Genomic DNA, 24,229 nt, shown 5'->3' with positions numbered 1-24,229 from the left:
AGATGCATTGCAGCAATTCGCCAAAGCACCTTCCAAACCCATGACTTCTACCACCTAGAAGGGCAAGGGTGGCAGATGCATGGGAGTGCCACCATGTTGCCATCCAAGCCCCATACCCTCCTGACTTAGTGAAGGAGTGGTAATATGGTTTTGTCATTGGTCAATCCTGGAACTCCTCCCAAATGGCACTGTGCATGTACTTGCATGGCAGTTATTACGTTTCCAGAAAGTGGCTCACTGCTGCCAAAGAAAGTTGGAATGGGCAGTATAAATACTGGCCTAGCCAGCAACCATGCCCCATAATATTGCAGTTCTCCAGTCCAACCAAAGCGGATTGGATCATTATGGCCAGTTCCTGTACAATTTCCACCCTTGCTGCTTTCTGCATCCTTGGATATATCCTATCCAATTCTCTTGACTTATTTTAACTTGTAGCTAGTATCTAGTACCTACGCCTGTCAAATTATAACTCATTTTTGTTTCAAATACTTTGGTAATACCTTCTTCCTGGGTAAAGATATTTGCAAAGTACTTGTTTAGCACCTGCCTCAATCCCCATCTTGGTCTCTTGTCAGTTATCCCCCTTCTCTGATCTTTTTTATTTTTGGTGGTTTATATGCCTATCAAAGACTTGGATTCCATGTCAGTTGTCAGTGTCCTTTTGTCCCTTTTTTATTTCTCTTTTTCATCTCCTCTGAAATCTGTTTTTACCCTGATTTATCAACCTGAAATCCGACATAAGCCCCTTTTCAGCTTCATCTTGCACTCTATTTCATTTATCAATTTGGGGGCCTAGCTTGGTTTTTTCCCCCAATTTCTTTTCTATGTAGGAATGTACTTTTTACAATACCTGAACCATCTCTTTAAAAGCATCCTATTGTTCTATTACATTCCTGCTTGTCAATCTGTTTCTAATTTACTTGACATGAACCTTATTTGAATTGTACTATTTTAAAAAAAAAAAAACCCACCTTGACTGGTTTCAAATTTTTGTATTGGGCATTTAGCAAAAAAAAAAATCAAGATTTGGAATAAACAGACATTTTAACATATTAAGTTGCAGACATTTTTCTGAACAATTTAAATGTAGCACAATGATGGCTGACCTTTGGAATTGTCATTTTGCTATTGTCAGAGGCCAACCAAACTGCTGCCAATGAACATGGTCTTGAGGCTGAGGAACATATTTCGTACAGAGGAACCTATACACTGGATTTTGATGTGCTTGATGCATTTAACCCTTTTCAGGGTGCGTCCAAGGTCTTAAACTCCCCAGCAAAGAAATTGACTGACACTGAACTTGACTGTCTGGAACAATCTACTAAAATTTCCTCAGATGACCAAACACTGCATAAGCAAACTACGAATCTGTCAAAAATCGCTGCCTCCAACAGCCATCCAGACTGTGGTATAAATGTATCAACAGATGTCCCTTCACCACCGGTGGAAAGTCAAAGCAATGTTGAACAGAATTGTAAGGTGATCATATCACCATCATCCAACTATGGGGAAGAAGATCTTGAGAAGATGGATCCCAGCCCAAGCCAGACAAAAGTGCAAATTTCACCACTTCCCCCAAAAGACTATCTTGATATCGCTTTTGACTTTATTGACCCGTGCCAAACAGGAGAGCCAAAGCTTCCAATTGCACTACCTGGGCACAATCAATCGTCTGAAAACACAAAAGACGTTGACCTCGTACAACCTGTGAGGTTGGAGATTGAATTCAATGATAGTTGTGATAAAGGTGAGAAGCCCCCACCAAAAAAGTTGGGGAAGAGACCTGGAGGTCAGTTGCAGCTTAAGAAGCCAGGTGTGACTACAAAGAAGACTACGTGTGGCAAATCAGAAAAACAGACTAAGGAAGCTGTAAAGCAGAATGAGGGAGCTAATTCTGATGATGCTTTAGTCCCAAAGATGGAGTACAACATTGAGTGGGACAAACTGGATGACCTCAATTTTAATCCCTTTGGTGGAGGTTCTAAAATTGGTAATTCTCCCAGCTCCGCTAAACTACCAGCAACCAATTCTGATAGACTGTGTACATCAAATCCAGTAGAAAATGTTGAGCCCATTGAAAAGGAAATGGGTGAGGTGCAGAAGCCAGGTGAAGATTTTAAAATTGATAATTCTCCCAGTTCTGAAGAATTGGTTCTTGGCAATTCAGATCGACAGTGTTCAGATCCAATAGAAAGTGCGAAGCCTATTGAAAAAACAGAGGTACAGAAGCCAGCAAAAGAAACAGAAGAAGTACAGAAGCCAACAAGCTTTGCTCAGACAATCAACAGCAATGCAGTTTCTACTACAGCTGCCAAGCAGCCTTCCAAAAAGTGAGTAGATCAATCTAAATATGCAGAAATTTAAATATAAATTTCCTAAGTGTTTTCTCCTCTTGGTGCCCAGTTCCCACAATTCAAACTAGCAGTGAACATTGAATCCTGGAAAAATAATCTGCAAACTCTTGGATTGTGGGTCAGATCCCTTAAGTACATTCTTAAAAACTGCAGGATTATTAAGCTTGCTTTGTTTCTGCCTTGCACTAACTTGGAATGTGTTAGTATTACATTTTTCAGGGGATATGGCGACTACTGACCATGTCAACATCTTTTTACCTTTAAAGGTAGTGGTGAATTGCTGTAAGATACTCCAATCCAGGTGTTGATACACCACAATTTTTTTTTCCTGTAGCAGTTTGATACAACCAAGTTGCCTTGCTGTTTCAGGAGGCAGTACGTGTCATGAGATCATAAAGACATGGGAGTAGGCTATTTAGCCCCAGGATCATTGAATAAGATCAAGGCTGATCTGATTATTGCCTTAACTCAACTTTCCTGCTGATTTCCCCCATAGACCCAGCTTCCAGTACAGCATTTCAAACAATGAATAGGAGAAAATCCTCATCTCTCATGTGATAGACTTTTTTAAAAATTGTGTTCCTTCCCCCATGAGGGGCAATGTCTACACTGCCATGTCTCCTCCATTTTAAATGTTTCCAAAGGATTACCTTATTCTTTCCTGATGCCAAAAAGTTCTGATTTTCGAGAAGAAATTAGATATGGGGCTCAAGGGATATGGGGAGGGACGGGGGATCGGGATATTGAATTTGATGATCAGCCATTTTCAAAGTGAATGGTGGAACAGACTCTAGGCCAAATGGCCTACTCCTTTAGTTTCTATGTTTGAGTATAGACCCCACCTGCTTAACCTTTCTTTGTAGATAATTCCTTCATCCCTGGCATCAGCCTAGTGAGTTTTAACAACAGGTTAAAGTCCAACAGGTTTATTTGGTAGCAAATGCCATTAGCTTTCGGAGCGCTGCTCCTTCGTCAGATGGAGTGGATATCTGCTCTCAAACAGGGCATACAGAGACGCAAAATCAAGTTACAGAATACTGATTAGAATGTGAATCTCTACAGCCAACCAGGTCTTAAAGATGCAGACAATGTGAGCGGAGGGAGCATTGGTTGGCTGTAGAGATTCGCATTCTAATCAGTATTCTGTAACTTGATTTTGTGTCTCTGTATGCCCTGTTTGAGAGCAGATATCCACTACATCTGACAAAGGAGCAGCACTCCGAAAGCTAATGGCATTTGCTACCAAATAAACCTGTTGGACTTTAACCTGGTGGTGTTAAAACTCTTACTGTGTTTATCCCAGTCCAACGCCAGCATCTTCACATCAGCCTAGGGAACATTCTTTTAACTGATTTCAATGCGAGTAAATCTGCCAATAAGGAGACCAACAATATTCTAGTGCTCCATGTACAATCTCCAATTCCTTCTACAGTTGTAGCAAGACTTCCCTATCTTTGTATTCCATTCCCCTTGCAATAAATACCACCATTCCAATTGCTGTACCTGCATAATAACTTATGATTCGTGCACAAGGACACCTAGATTCTTGTGTACTGCAACATTCTACAGTCTCTTCCTATTTAAATAATTTGCCTTTGCTACTAAAGTGGGCAACTTCCTATTTCCAAACACTATACTCCATCTGCTGTTTTGCCACTGGGTTAAAATAACCTGTTCCCTGGTTCACTCCAGAGCATATTGTTCTTGGCAACAATTTTCATTATACTCTTCAGATGGCCTTTGCCTGATCTATGTGAACACAAGAAATAGAAGCCGGAGTAGGCTACCAGGCTCTTCAAGCCTGCCTCACTACTCAATACAATCATGGCTGATCTATGCTGGCCTCAACTCCTTTTCTGTGCCATTTCCCCATCGCCCTCTATTCCTTGACTTATCAAATATTTATCCACCTCCACTTTAATACATCTGATGATCCAGCCTCCACCACTCTTTGGGACAGAATTCCAGAGATTCACCACCCTCCAAGAAGAAATTTCTATGTACTTCATAATGACCAGCCTTTTATCTGGTAGCTATGTCCCCTTGTTTGAAACTCTCCCAATAGTGAAAACATCTCGCCATCTACTGCCTGACAAAGGGTCATCTGGACTCAAAACATCAGCTCTTTTCTCTCTTTACAGATGCTGCCAGACGTGCTGAGATTTTCCAGCAACTTCTCTTCTGGTTTCACCATCTACTTTGTCACCCCTTGGTCTTCTGAACTCCAAGAAATACAGGCTCAGACTATTTAGTCTTTCTTGATGGGACAACCCCCTCATCCCAGGAATTAGCCTGGTGAATCGCCTTTGGACTGCCTCCAATGTTACTATATTCTTTTATGCAAGGGGACAAATTGTACACCGTACTCTCGCTGAAACCTCACCAACACCTTTTACAATTGCAACAAAACCTCCCTATTTTTAAACTCCAACCCCTTTGCATTAAAGGCCAAAATGCCATTTGCTGCCTTAATTATTTGTTGGACCTGCCTGCTAGCTTTTTATGATTCATGCACAAGAACACCTAGATTCCTCTACTTTGCTCACCTGCAGTCTCTCTCCATTTAGATAATCTGACTTTGATTTCTCCTACCAAAGTGCTTGACCTCGTACTTCCCCAAATTAAACTCCATTTACCAGGTTTTTGCTATCTCTATCCTGTTGCAGAATCTCGCTATCCTTGTCACTACATGCCCTTCCACCTATCTTTGTTATTGGCAAAATTGGAAACCTTGTGTTCTGTTCCTAAGTGAACAATTGTGGCCTGAGAACTGATCCCTGTGTTACTCCGTTAGTTGCATCTTTTCATTCTGGAAAGGATCCATTTTGTGATGGCCAGTTTTCAATTCATGTTAACACACTTCCTCCTCCTTCCACTTCTATGAGCTTTCCTCTTATGCAGCACCTTGTCAAATGCCTTTTGGGAATCCAAGTGCACTACGTCTACCAGTTCCCCTCTATGTACTTGCCCTGTTATTTTCTCAAACAGTTCACCATTGAACCTTGTATACCTCAATCAGGTCACCCCTGTCTTCTCTGCTCCAATGAAAACCACTGAAGCTTATGCAACTTCTCTTCAAACTTAAATGTTCCATCCCAGACAGCATCGTGGTGAATCTCCTCTGCACTCTCTCCAGTGCAATCACATCCTTCCGATAAGGTGGCAACCAGAACTGCACACAGTACGCCAGCTGTGGCCTCGTCAAAGTTCTATACAACTGCAACATGACTTCCCTGCTTTTGTAATCTATGCCTCGATTTTAATAAAGGCAAATGTTCCATATGCCTTTTACACCACCCTACTAATGTGCCTTTCTGCTTTCAGAGATCTGTGGACAAACATGCCAAGGTCCCTTTGTTCCACAGAACTTTTCAGGGTTCAATTTAATCTGCCACTTACCTGCACATTTGACCATTCCATCTATATTTTGTAACTCAAGACACACCACCTCACTGTTAGCCATCCGTCCAATCTTTGTCATCCACAAACTTACTAACCCTACCCCCCACATAGTGATCAATGTCATTTATATAAATGACAAATAATAGGGGGCCCAACACAGATCCCTGTGGTACGCCGCTGGCTTCCAGTCACTCAAGCGGCCTTCTGTCATCACCCTCTGGCTCCTACAACTGAGCCAATTTTGAATCCACTTTATCAAATTACCCTGTAAACCATGTGAATTTACCTTCTTTACAAGTCTCCCATGTGGAACCTTGTCAAGGGCTTTGCTGAAATCCATATAAACTACCTCTACTGCACTACCCTCGTCACCTCCCTCTGACGAAGCCATGCTGACTAACCCTGATCAAGCTTTGCCTCTAAGTGGAGATAGATGCTGTCCTTCAGAAATTTCTCTAATAGTTTCCCTACCACTGATGTGCGACTCATTGGTCTGTAGTTCCCTGGTTTACCTCTACAACCCTTCTTAAATAGCAGAACCACATTAGCTGTTCTCCAGTCATCTGGCACCTCCCCTGTGGCTAGAGAGGAATTGAAAATTTGGGTCAGAGCCCCTGAAATCTCCTCCCTTGCCTCCCACAGCAGTCTAGGGCACATTCATCTGGACCTGGAGCTTTATCTGCTAACGCCTCCAATACCTTGTTCTTCCCTATGTCAATTTGCTCAAGAACCTCAGTCTCTCTCCCTGAATTCCAGACCATTGTCCTAATTTTCTTGGATGAAATATTCATTCAACACTCTGCCAGTGTCCTCTGGCTCCACCCACAAATTGCTTCCTTTGTCCCTAATGGACCCTACTCTTTCCCTGGTTATCCTCTCGTAGAATATCTTGGGATTTTCCCTACTTTTACCAGCCAGAGTTTTCTCGTATCCTCTCTTTGCTTTCCTAATTGCTTTCTTTAAGATCCACCCTGCACTTTCTATACCTCACTAATGCCTCCACTGATTTACTCCCCTTGCACTTTTTTAAAAAGCCTTGCTTTTCCTTCTCATTGTCACTGGATCACTAGTCACTGGACTAGTAATCCAGACACGCAGGGTAATGTGCTGGGGACCTGGGTTCGAATCCCACCACAGCAGATGGTGAAATTTGAATTCAATAAAAATCTGGAAATAGAAGTACAATGATGTCCATGAAACCATTGTCGATTGTTGGAAAGACCCGTCTGATTCACTAATGTCCTTTTATGGAAGGAAATCTGTCATCCTTACCCAGTCTGACCTATATGTGACTCCAGATCGACAGCAATGTGGTTGACTCCCAAATGTCCTCTGGGACAATAAATGCTGGCCCAGCCAGTGATGGCCACATCAAAGAACAATACAGCACAGGAACAGGCCCTTTGGCCCTCCAAGCCTGCACTGATCATGTGTTCCTAACTAGACCATCCGTTTGTATCCCTCTATTCCCAGTCTGTTCATGTGGCTATCTAGATAAGTCTTAAATGATCCTGGCGTGTCTGCCTCAACCACCTTGCTTGGTAGTGCATTCCAGGCCCCCACCACCCTCTGTGTAAAATATGTCCTCTGCATATCTGTATTGAACCTTGCCCCCCTTACCTTGAACTTGTGACCCCTTGTGTTTGTCATTTCTGACCTGGGAAAAAGCTTCCAACTGTTCACCCTATCTATGCCCTTCATAATTTTATACACCTCTATTAGGTCGCCCCTCAACCACCTCCTTTCCAGGGAGAACACCCCTAGTTTACTCAATCTCTCCTCATAGCTAATACCCTCCATACCAGGCAACATCCTGGTAAACCTTTTCTGCACTCTCTCCCAAGCCTCCGCATCCTTCTGGTAGTGTGGTGACCAGAACTGGACGCAGTATTTCAAATATGGCCTAACCAGCGTTCTATACAGCTGCAACATCACATGCCAACTTTTATATTCTATGCCCTGTCCAATAAAGGCAAGCATGCCACGTGCCTTCGTCACCACCCTCTCCACCTGTGTTGCCACCTTTAAGGATCTGTGGGCTTGTACACCCAGGTCCCTCTGTGTGTCTATACTCCTGATGGTTCTGCCATTTATTGTGTAGCTCCCCCTTGCATTCGATCTACCAAAATGCATCACTTCGCATTTATCTGGATTAAATTCCATCTGCCATTTCTCCGCCCAATGTTCCAGCCTATCTATACCTTGCTGTATTCTCCTTTTGCACCAGGTTGCCATGAGGGACCTTGTCAAATGCTTTACTAAAATCCATGTAGATGACATCCACGGCCCTTCCCTCATCAATAGTTTTTGTCACCTCAAAAAAAACTCAACCAAATTTGTGAGGCATGACCTCCCTCGTACAAAACTATGTTGTCTATTGCTAATGAGACTCTCTTCAGTTCTAAATGTGTATAGATCATATCTCAAGAATCTTCGCCAACAATTTCCCTACCATGGATGTCAAGCTCACTGGCCTATAATTACCCGGGTTAACTACCCTTCTTAAATAACGGGACCACATTTGCTATCATCCAATTCTCTGGGACCTCACCTGTGTCCAATGAAGAAACAAAGATTTCTGTTAGAGACCCAGCAATTTAATCTCTTCTCTCAGTAATCTAGGACAGATGCCATCTGGCCCTGGGGATTTGTCTACCTTAATGTTTCCTAAAACACCTAGCACTTCCTCCCTTGTAATTGCGATTTGTTCTAATGGGTCTACACATCCCTCTGAGACACTACCAATCAACGTGTCCCTCTCCTTGTGAATACTGATGCAAAGTATTCATTTAGGATCTCGCCTACTTCCTTTGGTTCCAAGCATAATTCCCCTCCTTTGGCCCTGAGAGGTCCGATTCTTTCCCTAACAACCCTCTTGTTCCTCACGTATGTATAAAATGCCTTGGGATTCTCCTTAATCCTGCCTGCCAAGGACATTTCGTGACTCCTTTTTGCCCTTCTAACTCCCTGTTTGTGTTCTTTTCTACTTTCTCTGTATTCCTCCGGTGCTCCAGCTGTTTTTAGCTGCCTGGACCTTATGTATGCCTCTTTTTTTGTTTCTTTTTGATTAGACCCACAATTTCTCTGGTTATCCACGGCTCTCGAATCTTGCCTTTCCTGTCCTTCCTTTTTACAGGCACGTGCCTGTCCTGCACTCCTATCAGCTGCTCCTTAAAAGACTCTCACATGCCAGATGTGGATTTACCCTCGAACAGCCTCTCTCAATCAACAGCCACCAAATCCGGCTGTAGTTAGCCTTCCCCCAATTCAGCACCTTACCCATAGGACAACACTCATCCTTTTCCATGATTATCCGAAAGTTTACAGAATTGTGGTCACTGTTCGCCACATGTTTCCCCCACTGAAACTTTGATGACCTGACTGGGCTCATTCCCCAGTACTAGGTCCAGTATAGCCCCCTCTCTAGTTGGATTCCAAAGAACCTTCCTGACACATTTTACAAATTCCTCCCCGTCCGGACCCTAAGGGATTTCCAGTCTGAGGGAAATTAAAGTCTCCCACTACAACAACCCAATTTTTTCTGCACCTGTCCAGAATCTCCTTGCATATCCGTTCCTCAACTTCCCATGGGCTGTTGGGAGGCCTGTAGTATACCCCCAGCATAGTGACTGCGCCCTTCCTATTTCTGAGCTCTACCCACAGTGTCGCGTTAGATGATCCTTCCAAATTGTCCACCCTCTGTATTGCTGTAATATGCTCCCTAACCAGTATTGCTACTCCCCCCACCTCTTCTAGCCCCACTCTGTCTCACCCAAAACACTTATACCCCGGAATATTCAGCTGCCAGTCCTGTCCTTTTTAACCAAGTCTCTGTCACTGCAACCACATCCAAGTTCCGCGCATGCATTAAGGCTCTAAGCTCATTGCCCATTACGCTCCTTGCATTGAAGCAGATGCACTCCAGACTTCCAGGCCCACTGAGTTCATCCTCCCCCAGATTGCTCTTCCTCTTAGGTAGCATTGTCTTGGCCCCATGCTCGTCCCCAGTCTCTACGCTTGCTGACCTATTGTTCTGATCCCCACCCCCCTGCCACATTAGTTTAAACCCACCCGAACCACACTAGCAAACCTCCCAGCCAGGATATTGGCACCCCTCCAGTTCAGGTGTAACCCGTCCTTCTTGTACAGGTCCCATCCTCCCTGGAAGACTTCCCAGTGATCCACGAATCTGAAACCCTCCCTCCTGCACCAGTTCTTTAGCCACACGTTCAGCTGCACAATCTCCCTGTTTCTAGCCTCACTAGCACGTGGCATAGGGAGTAAATCCAGAGATTGCTACCCTAGAAGTCCTGCTTTTTAGCCTTCTACCTAACTCCCTAAATTGCTGTTGCAGGACCTCCCCTGCTCTTTCTGCCTATGTCATTTGTACCAATGTGGACAATGACATCTGTCTGATTACCCTCCCTTTTTAGGATGCTTTCTACCCGCTCAGAGGCATCCAGGACCCTGGCACCAGGGAGGCAGACTACCATCCTGGAGTCTCGTTCGTGCCCACAGAACTGCCTGTCTGTGCCTCTTTTGAGTCCCCCACTACTATTGCTCTCCTGTTCTCCTCCTTTCCCTTCTGAGCCACAGAGCCCGACTCCGTGCCAGAGACACCCCCCCACCCCCCAACAGTATCCAAAACAGTATACTTATTTTGGAGGGGAACAACCACAGGGGATCCCTGTACTGACTGCTTCCTCCCATCCCCTCTCCTGACTGTGGTACCATGATCCCATGAACAAATTTTTAATAAAAATTGTCTCCTAAATATTTCTGGTCATCCATGGTTCTCTGGGCTTGTTGTTCTTGTCTATCACCCTAAAGGGAACATGCTGGGCTTGGCCCCTTCCATTTCCTTTTTGAATGCCTCTCCCACTGCCCTTCTGTAGATTTTCCCAGTCGACCGTGGCCAGTTCCTGTCTTATTTTACTAAAATACGCTCTCCCCAATCCAAAACGGTTTTTGCAGGTTATCTCTTTCCTTGTATCACCAAATGAAGATTTTTTAAAAAATTGTCCCACAGGGCCTAGAAACCACTCCCAGCAGCAATATTTCCTATCTCCACCCAAACTGATTCTGCATTTTGATCTTCGTGACCAAGATAATGTCACACCACTGTACTGAACTTGCCCTTTATTATTACCCCTTTTTTTTGGAAGGATGGTGAGAAATGTTTCATACCCTTGAATATTCATGCCCAAGCCATGGTCACCTAACCATTCAAGAAATGGGTGCAATCTAATGCTCATCGTCAATCACACTGGACCTGGAGTCATGTGGATAAGGCTGGATAAGGTTGACTAATTTCCTCCTTGAGAAATGTCAGTGAACTAGATGGATTTTTATTACCGAGGCTATCTGCAGTATTTTATTCCAGATTTATTAATTTGATTTTGAATTACCCCAGCTGTCATGGTGACATTTAAACTATTGTTTCTGAAGCATTTGGCTGGATCTCTGGACCACTAGTCCATTAATGTTACCACCGTTACTGTGCCCCTAGCCATTTGATAAAGTGCTAGATGTGTAGAAGGTTTCTCTAAGTCAGTGAACCTACTTTTAACTAACATTCGTCTCGATGCATGTTTTGTAAATGAGTGCCTAATCCTAAACTGTATTGTCCTTCTGCTCCATTTGGAATTCTTTGTGGAGGGTTTGTGGACTAGGATAAAAATCAAAATAAAGTTCTGATCTTGTAACCTGTGATAGGAAAGGAGACTAACATGCAGCTTTAGATGTGTTTTAACATGGTGATCTGAATAGCAGACCTAGTTTTCTAATTTTGTCTTGCCTGTATGTTTATTTAACCACTCTTGGGCCTTGTCCATATGGGTAGCAATTGATGCCTGTTTAGCAACCCAATCTATTTTGTGGAACTTTGTTTCTTGGGAGCTGACAAAGATGAAGGAGGGCTACACTTCTAGTAACATTTGAGTAACCTGTCAGAACAATTTGACGAAATTACTGTGCCTTCCTGGTCATTGGAACAAACCATAGAGCTACCTACCTGACAACCCAGAGCACTTTCAACACAAGACTGCAAAAAAGTCCAAGTGCTTACTACCGACTATTCCAGAGAAAGGGGGTGGAATGTTGATCTTGCCCCAAATAAAAAGACCATAAGACAGAGGAGCAGAATTAGGCCACTCGGCCCATCGCATCTGCTCTGTCATTCATTCAGGCTGGTATTTTTCTCATCCCCCATTCTCCTGCCTTTCCCCATAACCCCTGATCCCCTTATTAATCAAGAACCTATCTATCTCTGCCTTAAAGACACTCAATGACCTCGCCTCCACAGCCTTCTGCGGCAAAGAGTTCTACTGATTCACCACTCTCTGGCTGAAGAAATTCCTCCATCTTTATTTTAAAGGATCATCCCTTTAGCCTGAGGTTGTGCCCTCTGGTTCTAGCTTTTCCTACTAGTGGAAACATCCTCTCCACATCCGCCCTATCCAGGCCTCGCAGAATCCTGTAAGTTTCATTAAGTTCTCTTTAATACTCCAAATGGGGTCTGACCAGAGCCTTATACAGCCTCAGAGATATATCCCTGCTCTTGTATTCTAGCCCCCTCGACATGAGCGCTCGCATTGCATTTGCCTTCCTAACTGCTGACTGAACCTGCACGTTAACCTTAAGAGAATCTTGAACAATGACTCCCAAGTCCCTTTGTGTTTCTGATTTCCTGAGCATTTTCCCATTTAGAAAATGGTGTATTCCTCCTTCCAAAGTACATAACCTCACACTTTTCCACATTGTATTCCATCTGCCACTTCTTTGCCCCCTCTCCTACTCTGTCCAAGACTGTCTGTCTGTAGCCACCCCCCCCCCCCCCCCCAAACCCCCATTTCCTCAATACTACCTACCCCCCTACATCTTTATATTATCTGCAAACTTGGCAACAGTGCCTTCAGTTCCTTCCTCCAAATTGTTAATGTATATTGTGAAAAGTTGTGGTCCCAGCATTGACCCCTGAGGCACACCACTAGTTACTGGCTGCCATCCTGAGAAAGACCCCTTTATCCCCACTCTCTGCCTTCTACCAGTCAGCCAATCCTCTATCCATGCCAGGATCTTACCCGTAACACCATGGGCACTTATTTATGAAAAAGCATTAGCCAACAGGATTAAGGAAAATCCCAAGGCTTTTTATACATACATAAAAAGTGAGAGGGTTGGCCCACTCAAGGACAAGGGAGGGAATCTATGCGTGGAGCCGAAGGAAATGGACAAGGTATTAAATGTGTACTTTGTCAGTATTCACTGAAGAGAAGGACTTGGTGGATGATGAGTCTGGGAAAGGATGTGTAGATAGTTTGAGTCGTGTTGAGATCAAAAAGGAGGAGGTATTGGGGTTCTTGAGAAACATTAAGGTGGACAAGTCCCCAGGACCTGATGGGATATACCCCAGAATACTGAGAGAGGCAAGGGAGGAAATTGCTGGGGCCTTGAGAGAAATCTTTGTATCCTCACTGGTTACAGGGGAGGTCTCAGAGGGTTGGAGAATAGCCAGTGGTGTTCCTTTGTTTAAGAAGGGTAGCACAAATAATCCAGGTAATTACAGGCCGGTGAGCCTTACATCAGTGGTAGGGAAATTATTGGAGAGGATTCTTCGAGACAGGATTTATTCCCACATGGAAATGAGTGGACGTAGGTATTGAGGCAACATGGTTTTGTGAAGGGGAGGTCGTGTCTCACGAACTTGATCAAGTTTTTCGAGGAAGTGATGAAGATTGAGGGTAGATCAGTGGATGTTGTCTACATGGACTTCAGTAAGGCCTTTGACAAGGTCCCTCATGGCAGACTGATGCAGAAGGTGAAGTCGCATGGGATCAAAGGTGAGCTGGCAAGATGGATACAAAACTGGCTTGGGCAAAGAAGACAGAAGGTAGCAGTAGAAGGGTGCGTTTCTGTATGGAAGGCTGTGACGAGTGTTGTTCCTCGGGGATCAGTGCTGGTTGTAACTGGTTTGATTAGTAAGCTTGCGGACGACACAAAGGTTGGTGGGATTTGTGGATAGCGATGAGGACCATCAGAGGATACAGCAGGATATAGATCGGTGGAGACTTGGCTGGAGAGATGGCAGATGGAGTTTAATCCGGACAAATGTGAGGTAATGCATTTTGGGAGGTTTAATACAAATGGGAAATATACACTAAATGGCAAAACCCTTAAGAATATTGATAGGCAAAGGGATCTGGGTGTACAGGTACACAGGTCACTGAAAGTGGCAGTGCAGGTGGAGAAGGTAGTCAAGAAGGCATATGGCCTGCTTGCCTTCATCGGCCAGGGCATTGAGCTTAAAAATTGGCAAGTCGTGTTGTAGCTTTATAGAACCTTAGTTAGGCCGCACTTGGAATATAGTGTTCAATTCTGGTCACCACACTACCAGGTGACTGTAGCGGTCATCACGAAGGAGAAAGTTCTGGGGAAACTGAAAGGTCTGAAGGTGGATAAATCACTTGGATTGGATGGACTACACCCCAGGGTTCTAAAAGAGATAGCTTTGGAGAGGGTACAGAAAAGATGTACCAGGATGTTGCCTGGTATGGAGGGCATTAGCAATGAGGAGAGGTTGGAGAAACTTGGTTTGTTCTCACTGGAGCGATGGAGGTTGAGGGGCGACCTGATAGAAGTCTACAAGATTGAGAGGCATGGACAGAGTGGATAGTCAGAAGCTTTCCCAGGGTGGAAGAGTCAATTACTAGGGGGCATAGGTTTAAGGTGCGAGGGGCAAGGTTTAAAGGAAATGTACGAGGCAGACTTTGTACACACAGGGTGGTGGGTGCCTGGAACTCGTTGCTGGGGAAGGAAGTGGAAGCGGATATGGTAGTTACTTTTAAGGGGTGTCTTGAAAAATACATGGATGGGAATAAAGGGATATAGTCCCTGGAAGGGTTGGGAGTTTTAGTTCGGGTCGGGCAGCATGGTCGGTGCAGGCTTGGAGGGCCGAAGGGCCTGTTCCTGTGCTGTAATTTTCTTTGTTCTTAACCGTCTCCTATGCGGCACCATGTCAAAGGCCTTCTGGAAATCTAAACAAATCATGTCCACTGGCTCTCCTTTATCTAACTTACTTGTTACCACCTCATAACTCTAACAGATTTGTCAGACATGATCTTCCCTTGACAACGCTGTGCTGACTCGGTCCTACTTTATCATGCACTTCCAAGTGCTCTGCGATCTCCTCTTTAATAATGGACACTCAAATCTTGCCAATGGCTGAAGTCGGGCTAACCAGCCTATAATTTCCCATCTGCTGCCTCCCTCCCTCCCTTAAACAGCAGTGTTAAATTAGCTGCTTTCCAATCCTCTGGTACCCTCCCTGCCTCCTGTGATTCCTGAAAGATCACCACCAATGCCTCCACAATTTCCTCAGCTATCTCTTTTAGAACCCTGGGGTGTAGTCCATTCGGTCCAAGTGATTTATCCACCTTCAGACCTTTCAGTTTCCCCAGACCTTTCTCCTTAGTGATGACCACTACAGTCACCTGTGCCCCCTGACACTCCTGGAACTCTGGCATCCCACTGGTGTCTTCCACCGTGAAGACTGATGCAAAGTAACTACTCAGTTCTTCTGCCATTGCTTTGTTTCCTATTATTACTTCTCCAACCTCATTTTCCAGTGGTCCAATGGCTATTTTTGTGTCTCTCCTTTTTATATATTGGGGAAAACACTTCCTGTCTTTTATTACTCTCACCTTACACTCATATTTCATCATCTCCCCCCTTATTGATTTTTTTTTTTAGCTGTCCTCTGCTTGCTTTTAAAGGCTTCACACTTTTGCTTTTATGCTGTCTTTGATATGCCTCGTCCTCCCCTTAGCATGTTTCCTCCTTGGGATGAATTTCTGTTGTGCTTCCCAAATAACCCCAAAACTCCTGCCATTGCTGTTCCACAGTCTTCCCTGCTAGGTTCCCTTTCCAATCAACTCTAGCCAGCTCCTCCCTCATGTCTTTGTAATTACCTTTATTTAATTGTAATACTGTTGCATTTGATTCCAGCTTCTCCCTCAAACTGCAGGGTAAATTCTATCATTGTGGTGCTGCTCCCTAAGGGTTCCTTCACCTTAAGTTCCCTAATCAAGTCTGCCTCATTACACATCACCAAATCCAGAATTGCCTGCTCCCTAGTAGGATCTGTCACCAGCTACTCCAAAAAATCATCTCCGACATTCCACGAATTCCCTTTCTTGGGATCCACTATCCACCTGTATATTAAAGTCCCCCATGATTATTGTAATATTGCCTTTTTTATCTCCTGATTTATTTTCTGCCCCACATTCTGACTACTGCTAGGGGGCCTGTACATAACTCCCATCAGGGTCTTTTTACCTGTGCGATTCCTCAACTCTACCTACAGAGATACTATGCCTTCTGATCTTATATCACTACTTGCTATCGATTTAACTTCATTCTTTACTAACAATGCAACTCCGCTCCCTTTGCCCATCTACCTGTCCTTCCGATAGGACACACATCCTTGGATATTTAGATCCCAGTCCTGATCCCCTTGCAGCCACGTCTGTGATGCCCACAACATCGTACCGGCCAATTTCAATGTGCGCAACAAGCTCATTTACCTTGTTCTGTATACTATGTGCATTTAGGTACAACATCCTCCGTCTTGCGTTGACCACCTCCCTTCTCATACTTGTCGCCCTTTCTTGCTTTGCCTAAAGTTAGATTCCTGCCACCTTCTATACTCTGTTCTATTACGTGGTCTGGAAACTTTACTAACCTCTCCTGAGCCCTCAGCTCCATTACCTGCACTTCTACTCCTTTAACTTTGATCTTTCTAATTCCCCGTACAACTGAACCTTTCCCCCTCCCCCACTAGTTTAAAGCCCTATCTACAGCCCTAATTGTATGATTCGCCAGGACTCTGGTCCCAGCACAATTCAGATGAAAACTGTCCTATTGGAATTCCCCAATACTGGTGCCCATGTCCCATGAATTCAAACCCATTCCTCCCACACCAATCTTTGAGCCACGCATTTACCTCCTTAATCTTATTGACCCTGTGCCAATTAGCTCGTGGCTCGGGTCCGGAGATTATTACCTTTTGGTTCTGCTTTCTAATTTCGCTCCTAGCTGTTCATACTCCCTTAGCAGAACCTTTGTTCCTGTTCTACCTATGTCATTGGTACCTACATAGACCACGACAACTGGGTCTTTACCCTCCCACTCCAAGTTCCTCTGCAGCCCAGATGAGATATCCTGACCCGAGCACCAGGCAGGCAACACAACCTTTCGGATTCTCGATCCTGCTCAAAAAAGTGTTAATGCCCCTAACTATACTATCCCCAATTATGGCTCCCTGTACCACGATGCCAAGGTCAGTTTGCTCATTCTCCCTGCAGTTACCCGTCCCCACGGAGCAAGAATTTTGAACTTGTTGGACAAGTTCAGGGACTGAAGCTCCTGCAATTCTACCTCCTGGATCCCTCTACCTGTCTCACTCGCAGCCACACCCTCCTGCCCCTATCCACTGGCTGAATTCGGTGTTTAATCTAAGTCTCCTGGAACACTGTGTCCAGATATCTCTCCTCCACTCTGATGTGTTGCAGCATCCGCAGCATAATCAATATGCATTTAAGAATTAGGAGAAAGTGTAAAGAAACTTTTGGTTTTAGTTCTTTTATGGGATGTTGGTGTCACTGGCAAATTCTGCCTTTTTTGTCCATTGTTAATTACCTTCAATTGCTTGCCAGGCCATTTCAGAGGGCAGTTAAGAGTAATTAAGATTAACACTATACCACTGCCGTCCCCATTTGACCTGTAATATGATTTTAAGAATGTATTTTTTTAATGTTCTTTGGTAGAATTTGGGTTTCAGCCTAAACACAATGCACTCCTAGTTAAAGCTATGGGGAAAATAATCAATAATCCTGACTAAGATGGTCTATATTTAGAATTGCAACTGACATCAAAAAGTAATATGTTCCACCTTAATCTCCCATGTTTTGCACTATCTTTTTCTTGCTATTAGTTTGCAAATGTTAGCATTTTTGCCTCTTTTTGGAAAGGACAGTATTTCCAGGAAGTCCAATAAATTTTTTCTGTCCCAAGGTTGAGCCATCACCATGCAAACTGTCCATGAGTCCCAAATAAATTGGTGGTTGTGGCCAAGCATGGTGAGATTACCGGGAGGGGGGAGAAAATAGATTTCCTGTGCTTCTGGTTAGATTTCCCCCTTGTGTTGTGGATATAACTGTTAAGACCCCATTCTCTTTCGCATCCTGAAAATAGAAATCTCTAGCTTTTGAGCTTTGTTTCCCTTTCCTTTTCAAACTGACTGTGTTGCTTTGACTCTAAACCTATTCTCCACATTCGCAGGAACACTTGTAAAGTTAAACCCATGATGGAAGTCTCAGCAACTCCTTTAACGCAGGTGGGTTAAAAATAATTTCTAAATTTCCTTCACTCTGGTGTGCCATCTTTTGCATCTTCAAGAATTGAAGTGGGGCCTCAACTAGTCACAATCTACATTCATGACTGGATTAAGGGACCGACTGTATTGTAGCCAAATTTGCTAACAATACAAAGGTAAAAGAGCAAGTTGAGGATACAAAATCTGCAAAGGGATATAGGCCAAGAGGGCAAAGATTTGGCCAATGATGTGTAATGTGGGAAAATGCGAGGTCCCTCTTAAGACTGAAAAGCAGAATATTTTTTAAATGAAGAAACTGCTGAGTACAGAGGGATCTGGTATTCTATGTGAATTATGAAATTATTGTACAGGAATGAATTAGACAAATGGCCTGCTGATATTTAATACAAGGGACAGAGTAGAGAATTCTGATACAACAGTAAAAGGCACTGATCATGTACCTGAAATACTATATACAGTTCTGGTCTCAGTGAGGAGGGATATAATCTCATTGGAAGCAGTTCAGGGGAGGTTCATTTGGCTAATTTCTAGGATGAAGAGCAGGCTGTATCTGTACCCTGGAGCTTGAATTGTACTCGTTGGAGTTAAATGAGAGTTTGTTTTTTTTTGTTTTAATTATTTATGGGATATGGGCATTGCTGACTAGGCCAACATTTATTGCCCATCTATAGTTGTCCTTCAGAAGGTGATGAGCTGCTTTCTTGAACAGCTGTAGTCCTGGAGGGGTAGGTACACCTGTAGTGCTATTGGGGAAGAAATTCTAGAGCTTTGACCCAGCAACGTTGAAGAAACAGCAATATATTTCCAAGCCTGGATGATGAGTGACATGGAGAGGAACCTCGCAGGTGGTGGTGTTCCCAGGTGACTGCTACTCTAGATGGTAGTATTGTGGGTTTGGAAGGTGATGCCTAAAGAACTTTGGAGAGTTCCTGCAGTGCATCTTATAGATGACATACATGGCTGCCACTGTTCAACGGTGGTGGAAGAATTGAATGTTTGAAAGGGGTATTAATCAAGTCCTGGATAATGTCAAGTTGCTTTGTGTTGTTAGAGTTACACTCATCCAGTCAAATGGAGAATGTTCCATCACAAAGCCACGAGGTGATGGTTGGATCCTCCCTTGTTGGAGGTGGTCATTGCCTGGCGCTTGTATCATGTAAATGTTACTTGCCATTTGTCAGCCCAAGCTTGGATATTGTCCAGATCTTGCTGCATTTAGACATGAGCCACTTCAGTATCTGAGGAGTTGCAAATGATGCTGAACATTGTGTTCTGCAAACATCCACACTTCTGACCTCGTGATGAAGGAAGGTCATTGATCAAGAAGCTGAAGATGGTTGGACCTAGGACACTATGCTGAGGAACTCCTGCAATGATGTCCTGATGACCTGAAACCACCACAACCATCTTCCTTTGTGCCTAGTAAATCTCCAACCAGCAGAGAGTTTTCCTCCTCATTCCCATTGACTCCAGTTTGCTAGGGCTCCTTGATGCCACACTGTCAGATGTTACCTTGGTGTCGAGGGCAGCCACACTCACCTCCCCTCTGGAGTTCAGCTTTTTTTGTCCACATTTGAACCAAGGCCGTAATGAGGTCAGGAGCTGAGTGACCATGGCGGAACCCAAACTGAGCATCTGCGAGCAGGTTTTTATTGAAACAGGCTTGATGGGCTGGTTACTCGATCATGTGATGAGTCCATTCTGATCAAACTATTTAAACCGGCCTCTTGGTTATTGAATTTTAAAATTTGTCAGGTGAGACTGTAGAAATGAGCAGTACCATACATGTTGGGTTACACACATGAATATAGCTGCCAGTTATGATTTTACAGAAGCTTTTGTTCACTTTTTTAGGATCGTATACTTTCACCTGATTCACCTGATGCGGAGTCCAGGCTGGCATATGGTTTAGAAAGGTTAATTGCTGATGCCAGAGTACCATCAACATTGAGTGATGCAGAAACACTGGACGTTATTGACTTTGGCTACTCTGAGCCAGGATCCTCTGCATTCCGTAATGGTATTGTTGAAGATGAAGATGAAGAATTCAGAGCTGCTGACCAAAGTAAGATTGGTTTTACTTGGCTTTTCCTTAACTTCTATTTTGTTGATTTAAATCTTACACTTTTGATGTCTGCTGCTTGTTTAATTCTGTTTCATTGCAACAATTGGGCTCTTGGATCTGTAATCCAGGTGATGTCCAGTTTTCTTTCTAGCTTGTCACACCAATAGAGTTCCAATCAGTCCCAAGTTGGCACATGGGAGTTGGTGAAACATGCTTCCAATCTGAGAGGTATGATGAACACACAAAATGTTATGGTTCCCATAAAGACTAATAATAAACAAGAAATTTGAATTCCCAGTGACTGACTTTTGCACAGAAAGGTTTCCAAATTTTAAGGCTTGTAACAAATTTTTTAAAAGTTAATACCTTCAGGAATGAAGGAGGGTGGGGAGAATTTTGGTTAGGGCAATCTGCTTGTAAAATTGGATGTCAAAATGGCTTCTTGCATTCTTCCACAATCTTGAGTGAATCTCAAATGTAGGCAGCACGGTGGTTAGCATTGCTGCTTCACAGCACCAGGGACCCGGGTTCGATTCCCGCCTTGGGTCACTGTCTGTATAGAGTTTGCATGTTCACCCCATGTCTGCATGGGTTTCTTCCCACATTCTGAAAGACGTGCTGGTTAGGTGCATTGACCTGATTGTGGCGACTAGGGGAATTTCACAGTAACTTCATTGCAGTTTTAATGCAAGCCTTACTTGTGACCAATAAATAAACTTTACTTAACTTTAAATTTGTGAAATTAGTGATGCATCAACATTGTTGTGCACATGCTAATTCTTTAAGAATTTTAGGCTGAGGAATCGGACATCAGTATCTCTTTCAGAAAACATGAACCAGTTTCTCATTGATATCACGAGCACAAGGCAAACATTTAGTGTCCATATCTTGTCCTGATGGATGATGGTGGGCAGCCTTTGAGAATCCTTTTAGTTGCAGTTTGTCTGACCGGTTTGGCCTCTTTTTTTAAACTGGTAACTGAGCCAGTCACACTGGAGTTGCACACCTAAAACAGACGAGGCAAGAATAGCAATATAAGCTTTTATGACCGCTCCACTTTTACTAATGCCACAGATATTTAAACTGAATTCAATTCTCACGTTGGAGATTGAATTTGTTGTAATTTTATCTATTTTGTTACAGTTCCAGCATTTAATCAACCAATAGAAATTGATTACCTGGAACAGTTTGGCCATTCTTTAGTAAGTATAAAGACTGACCTAGTTTTGAGTGTGCTCTTGAGATATCACGACTTGGTTTTGTTTTTGTCAGTTGTATATGTTGAAATCATAAATGCGAAGAGTCATATTTACCTGAGCTGTAAGTCAGCATAATTCAACCTAAGTGAATGCATGATAGTACAATATGTCTCTGGTTTAAAGCTGCTTGTTTTTAAAAATTGCATGTGTTGCATTCTTGCTGTCATTCAGGTGACTTAAAGCAGCCGACTTGTAAGTTTTCACTTTTCGGTAATTAGTTATAACAGTTTGTGTGGCTAGACAAATGAAGTTGGATATGGATGTGTGAAATTAGATTGCTTGTGCACATTGTTTCAATCAACCTTGGTGTTGCCGCTGACCTAGACGAGTCTTGAAATATCCTAGGGTGTTTTCAGTATACTAATTATGCAAATTATAAACTGGAAATTTAAGATCACTTCCTCCCTTGTTTTCCCTTTCTCTCCCCACCCCCCCCAAAAAACTGTACCATCACAACCAGTCAAAATATTGGTAACTGGTTAACTGTTCATTTTGGTCTTTAGTTTGGTAAACGAGTGGCACACCACTTTGGAACTCCAGTGTATGTAGGATTGTCATGGGTGCATTTCTGGTGCAGTTGCCTTCACTTGATCTTTTCTTGCCATGTTTGCATACTTTGTCCCTCCAGTGGTGAGCGGACAAAAATTACTTTCTTGTTTAAGAGTAAACATCATGTTTTTAAAAAAACACCAAATTGAATATAATCTCTTTTTAAATTTCAGTTCCATGCTTCTGCTTTGAGAAAGCAATCTCTCTACCTGAAGTTTGATCCTCTTTTGAGAGAGAGTCCTGTAAGACATGTGGAGACTAATTCTGGTTTGACTAACCAAGCAACTGCTGGGTAAATCTCTTGTTTAGTTTCCTTTATTGCTTCGGTGTAGCATAGCTTTCTTGAAAGGAATAATTACTTTCAACTGCACGATCAATGGATGCATGTTTTGTGGTCAAATACTTGGCAACTGATGTTTCATGGTTGTTGCCTCATCTATGATTTAAAAATATTGTTTACTACATTTCCCTGTGGGTTTTTCTGGCTTGCAGGGCAGGCACCATAAATGTTTAGAAATAATCCGAGGCCTGGTGTAGAAGAGTATGAGAATCAATGTTGTACTAACAGACTACACCTTGCGCTTAATTATGAGGTCACTGCTGCCTTGCCACTTGGCACCCTGATTTGATAGCTGATGTACCTGATATGAATTTGGATATTGGAGGTAGGAATGATGGTTAAATTTGGGAAGACATCTAAACTTGGAAATGTAACTGAAAGCACTTTTTTGTCTGCACTTCTAGCATTCTGAATGTTGAAACCAGACCTACTCAGCATGCTGAGCGATCTGAAGAAATGGTTGTAAGTTGCTTCATTATCTGAGTTAATGCATATACTTTTTTTTATCTTGCTGAGGGCAGGTGCAGCTTTTAGTTTATCCTTGTCTAAAAGGTATCCCCTTTTTTGACCGTGCAGCAGTCACTCCTTGAATTGTGCACTGAAACTTTTTGCCTTCGACTGAAATTTAGTCTATAGTTCCCTCTCTTTTGAGGCATGCATGCTGACTTGGTTCATCCCATTTTTCCCATAGAATTTATTCCATATCAAGAAACTACTTTCTAGTGTTTTTCTTTTATTCATTCATGGGACATGCTGGCTAGCCAGCATTTATTGCCCATCCCTAGTTGCCTTTGTTCAGAGGACAGTTGAGAGCCAACCACATTGCTGTGAATCTGGAGTCACATGTAGGCCAGACCAGGTAAGTATGGCAAATTTCCTTCCCTAAGGGACATTAGTGAACCAAATAGGTTTTTCCAAAAAATGGTTTTATGGTCATCAGTAGATTCTTAATTCCAATTTTTCTTTTTTTGAATTCAAATTCCACCATCTGCCTTGGTGGAATTCGAACCCGGGTTCCCAGAACATTAACTGAGTTTCTGGATTAATAGTCTAGCAATAATGCCACTCGGCCAGCGCCTCCCCATTGTTTGTTCATGAGCTGTTCCTCAGGCCAAATTGTTTGACCAGGATTATAGTACTATCTAAACCAATAGTTTTCAATTGAAAGGAGACAGTGACATAATGTCACTGCATTGCTAGTCCAGAGGCCCAGGCTGTGCTCTGGGGGTGTGGATTCAATCCCATCATGCAAGCAACAACTATAGCAATTAGTTCACTAATGTCCTTGAGGGAAGAAAACTTGTCATTCTTACCTGATGTACATGTGACTTGACCACAGCAATGTGGTTGACTCTGAACTGTTGTGTGAAATGGCCTGGTAAGTCACTCAGTTCAGGGGCAATTGAGGTGGGCAACAAATGCCCCTGCAAGTGATTTCTACATCCCATGCAAAAATTGCATTATTTTCCCATTTCCACAATATAAATGAGCAATTTAAGGTTAATTCAGCCATGCTGTGGTAGAAGTGGGAGTGATTAGATATTTCTCCTGTTAAGTGTTAAATTTGAACCTAATTTTTTACAAATTGTAAAAACAAAATTGGTCCTGAAAGTTGTGCAATTTCTTACTGCAAGTCTTTCTGTTTAGGATATTGCAACCTTGATCACTGACCTGCAACCCATTATCAATCCAGCAGCTGATTTTGCATCTGTTTCCATTCCTACTGAAGATGCTATTATTGAAGTGCTAAAATACAGCCAGAAGGACATGGATGCTGCAATTTTGGCTGTAAAGGAAGAGGCAAGTATCAACTACTTTATCAGAGTCCCCTGTTTCCAAGGTTCTTTGTATCTTCGTCTAAAAGAA

General features: G+C 43.1%; 1 protein-coding gene across 2 annotated transcripts in view; it reads left to right on the top strand.

Moving 5' to 3' along the window:
• LOC144500325 (transforming acidic coiled-coil-containing protein 3-like) overlaps positions 1–24,229 on the top strand; it is a 69,870-nt gene that overhangs the window by 15,322 nt on the left and 30,319 nt on the right. For both annotated transcript variants that reach the window (XM_078223060.1, XM_078223050.1), the window contains exons 5-11: positions 1,136–2,330; positions 18,096–18,150; positions 20,005–20,215; positions 21,359–21,417; positions 22,197–22,315; positions 22,768–22,825; positions 24,011–24,163. In XM_078223060.1, the coding sequence (XP_078079186.1) occupies positions 1,136–2,330; positions 18,096–18,150; positions 20,005–20,215; positions 21,359–21,417; positions 22,197–22,315; positions 22,768–22,825; positions 24,011–24,163 (1,850 nt within the window). The remainder of the gene's footprint in view (positions 1–1,135; positions 2,331–18,095; positions 18,151–20,004; positions 20,216–21,358; positions 21,418–22,196; positions 22,316–22,767; positions 22,826–24,010; positions 24,164–24,229) is intronic.

This window comes from Mustelus asterias, chromosome 1, assembly GCF_964213995.1.
Source record: "Mustelus asterias chromosome 1, sMusAst1.hap1.1, whole genome shotgun sequence".
NCBI lineage: Eukaryota > Metazoa > Chordata > Chondrichthyes > Carcharhiniformes > Triakidae > Mustelus > Mustelus asterias.
This window is presented reverse-complemented; position numbering and strand designations above follow the sequence as displayed.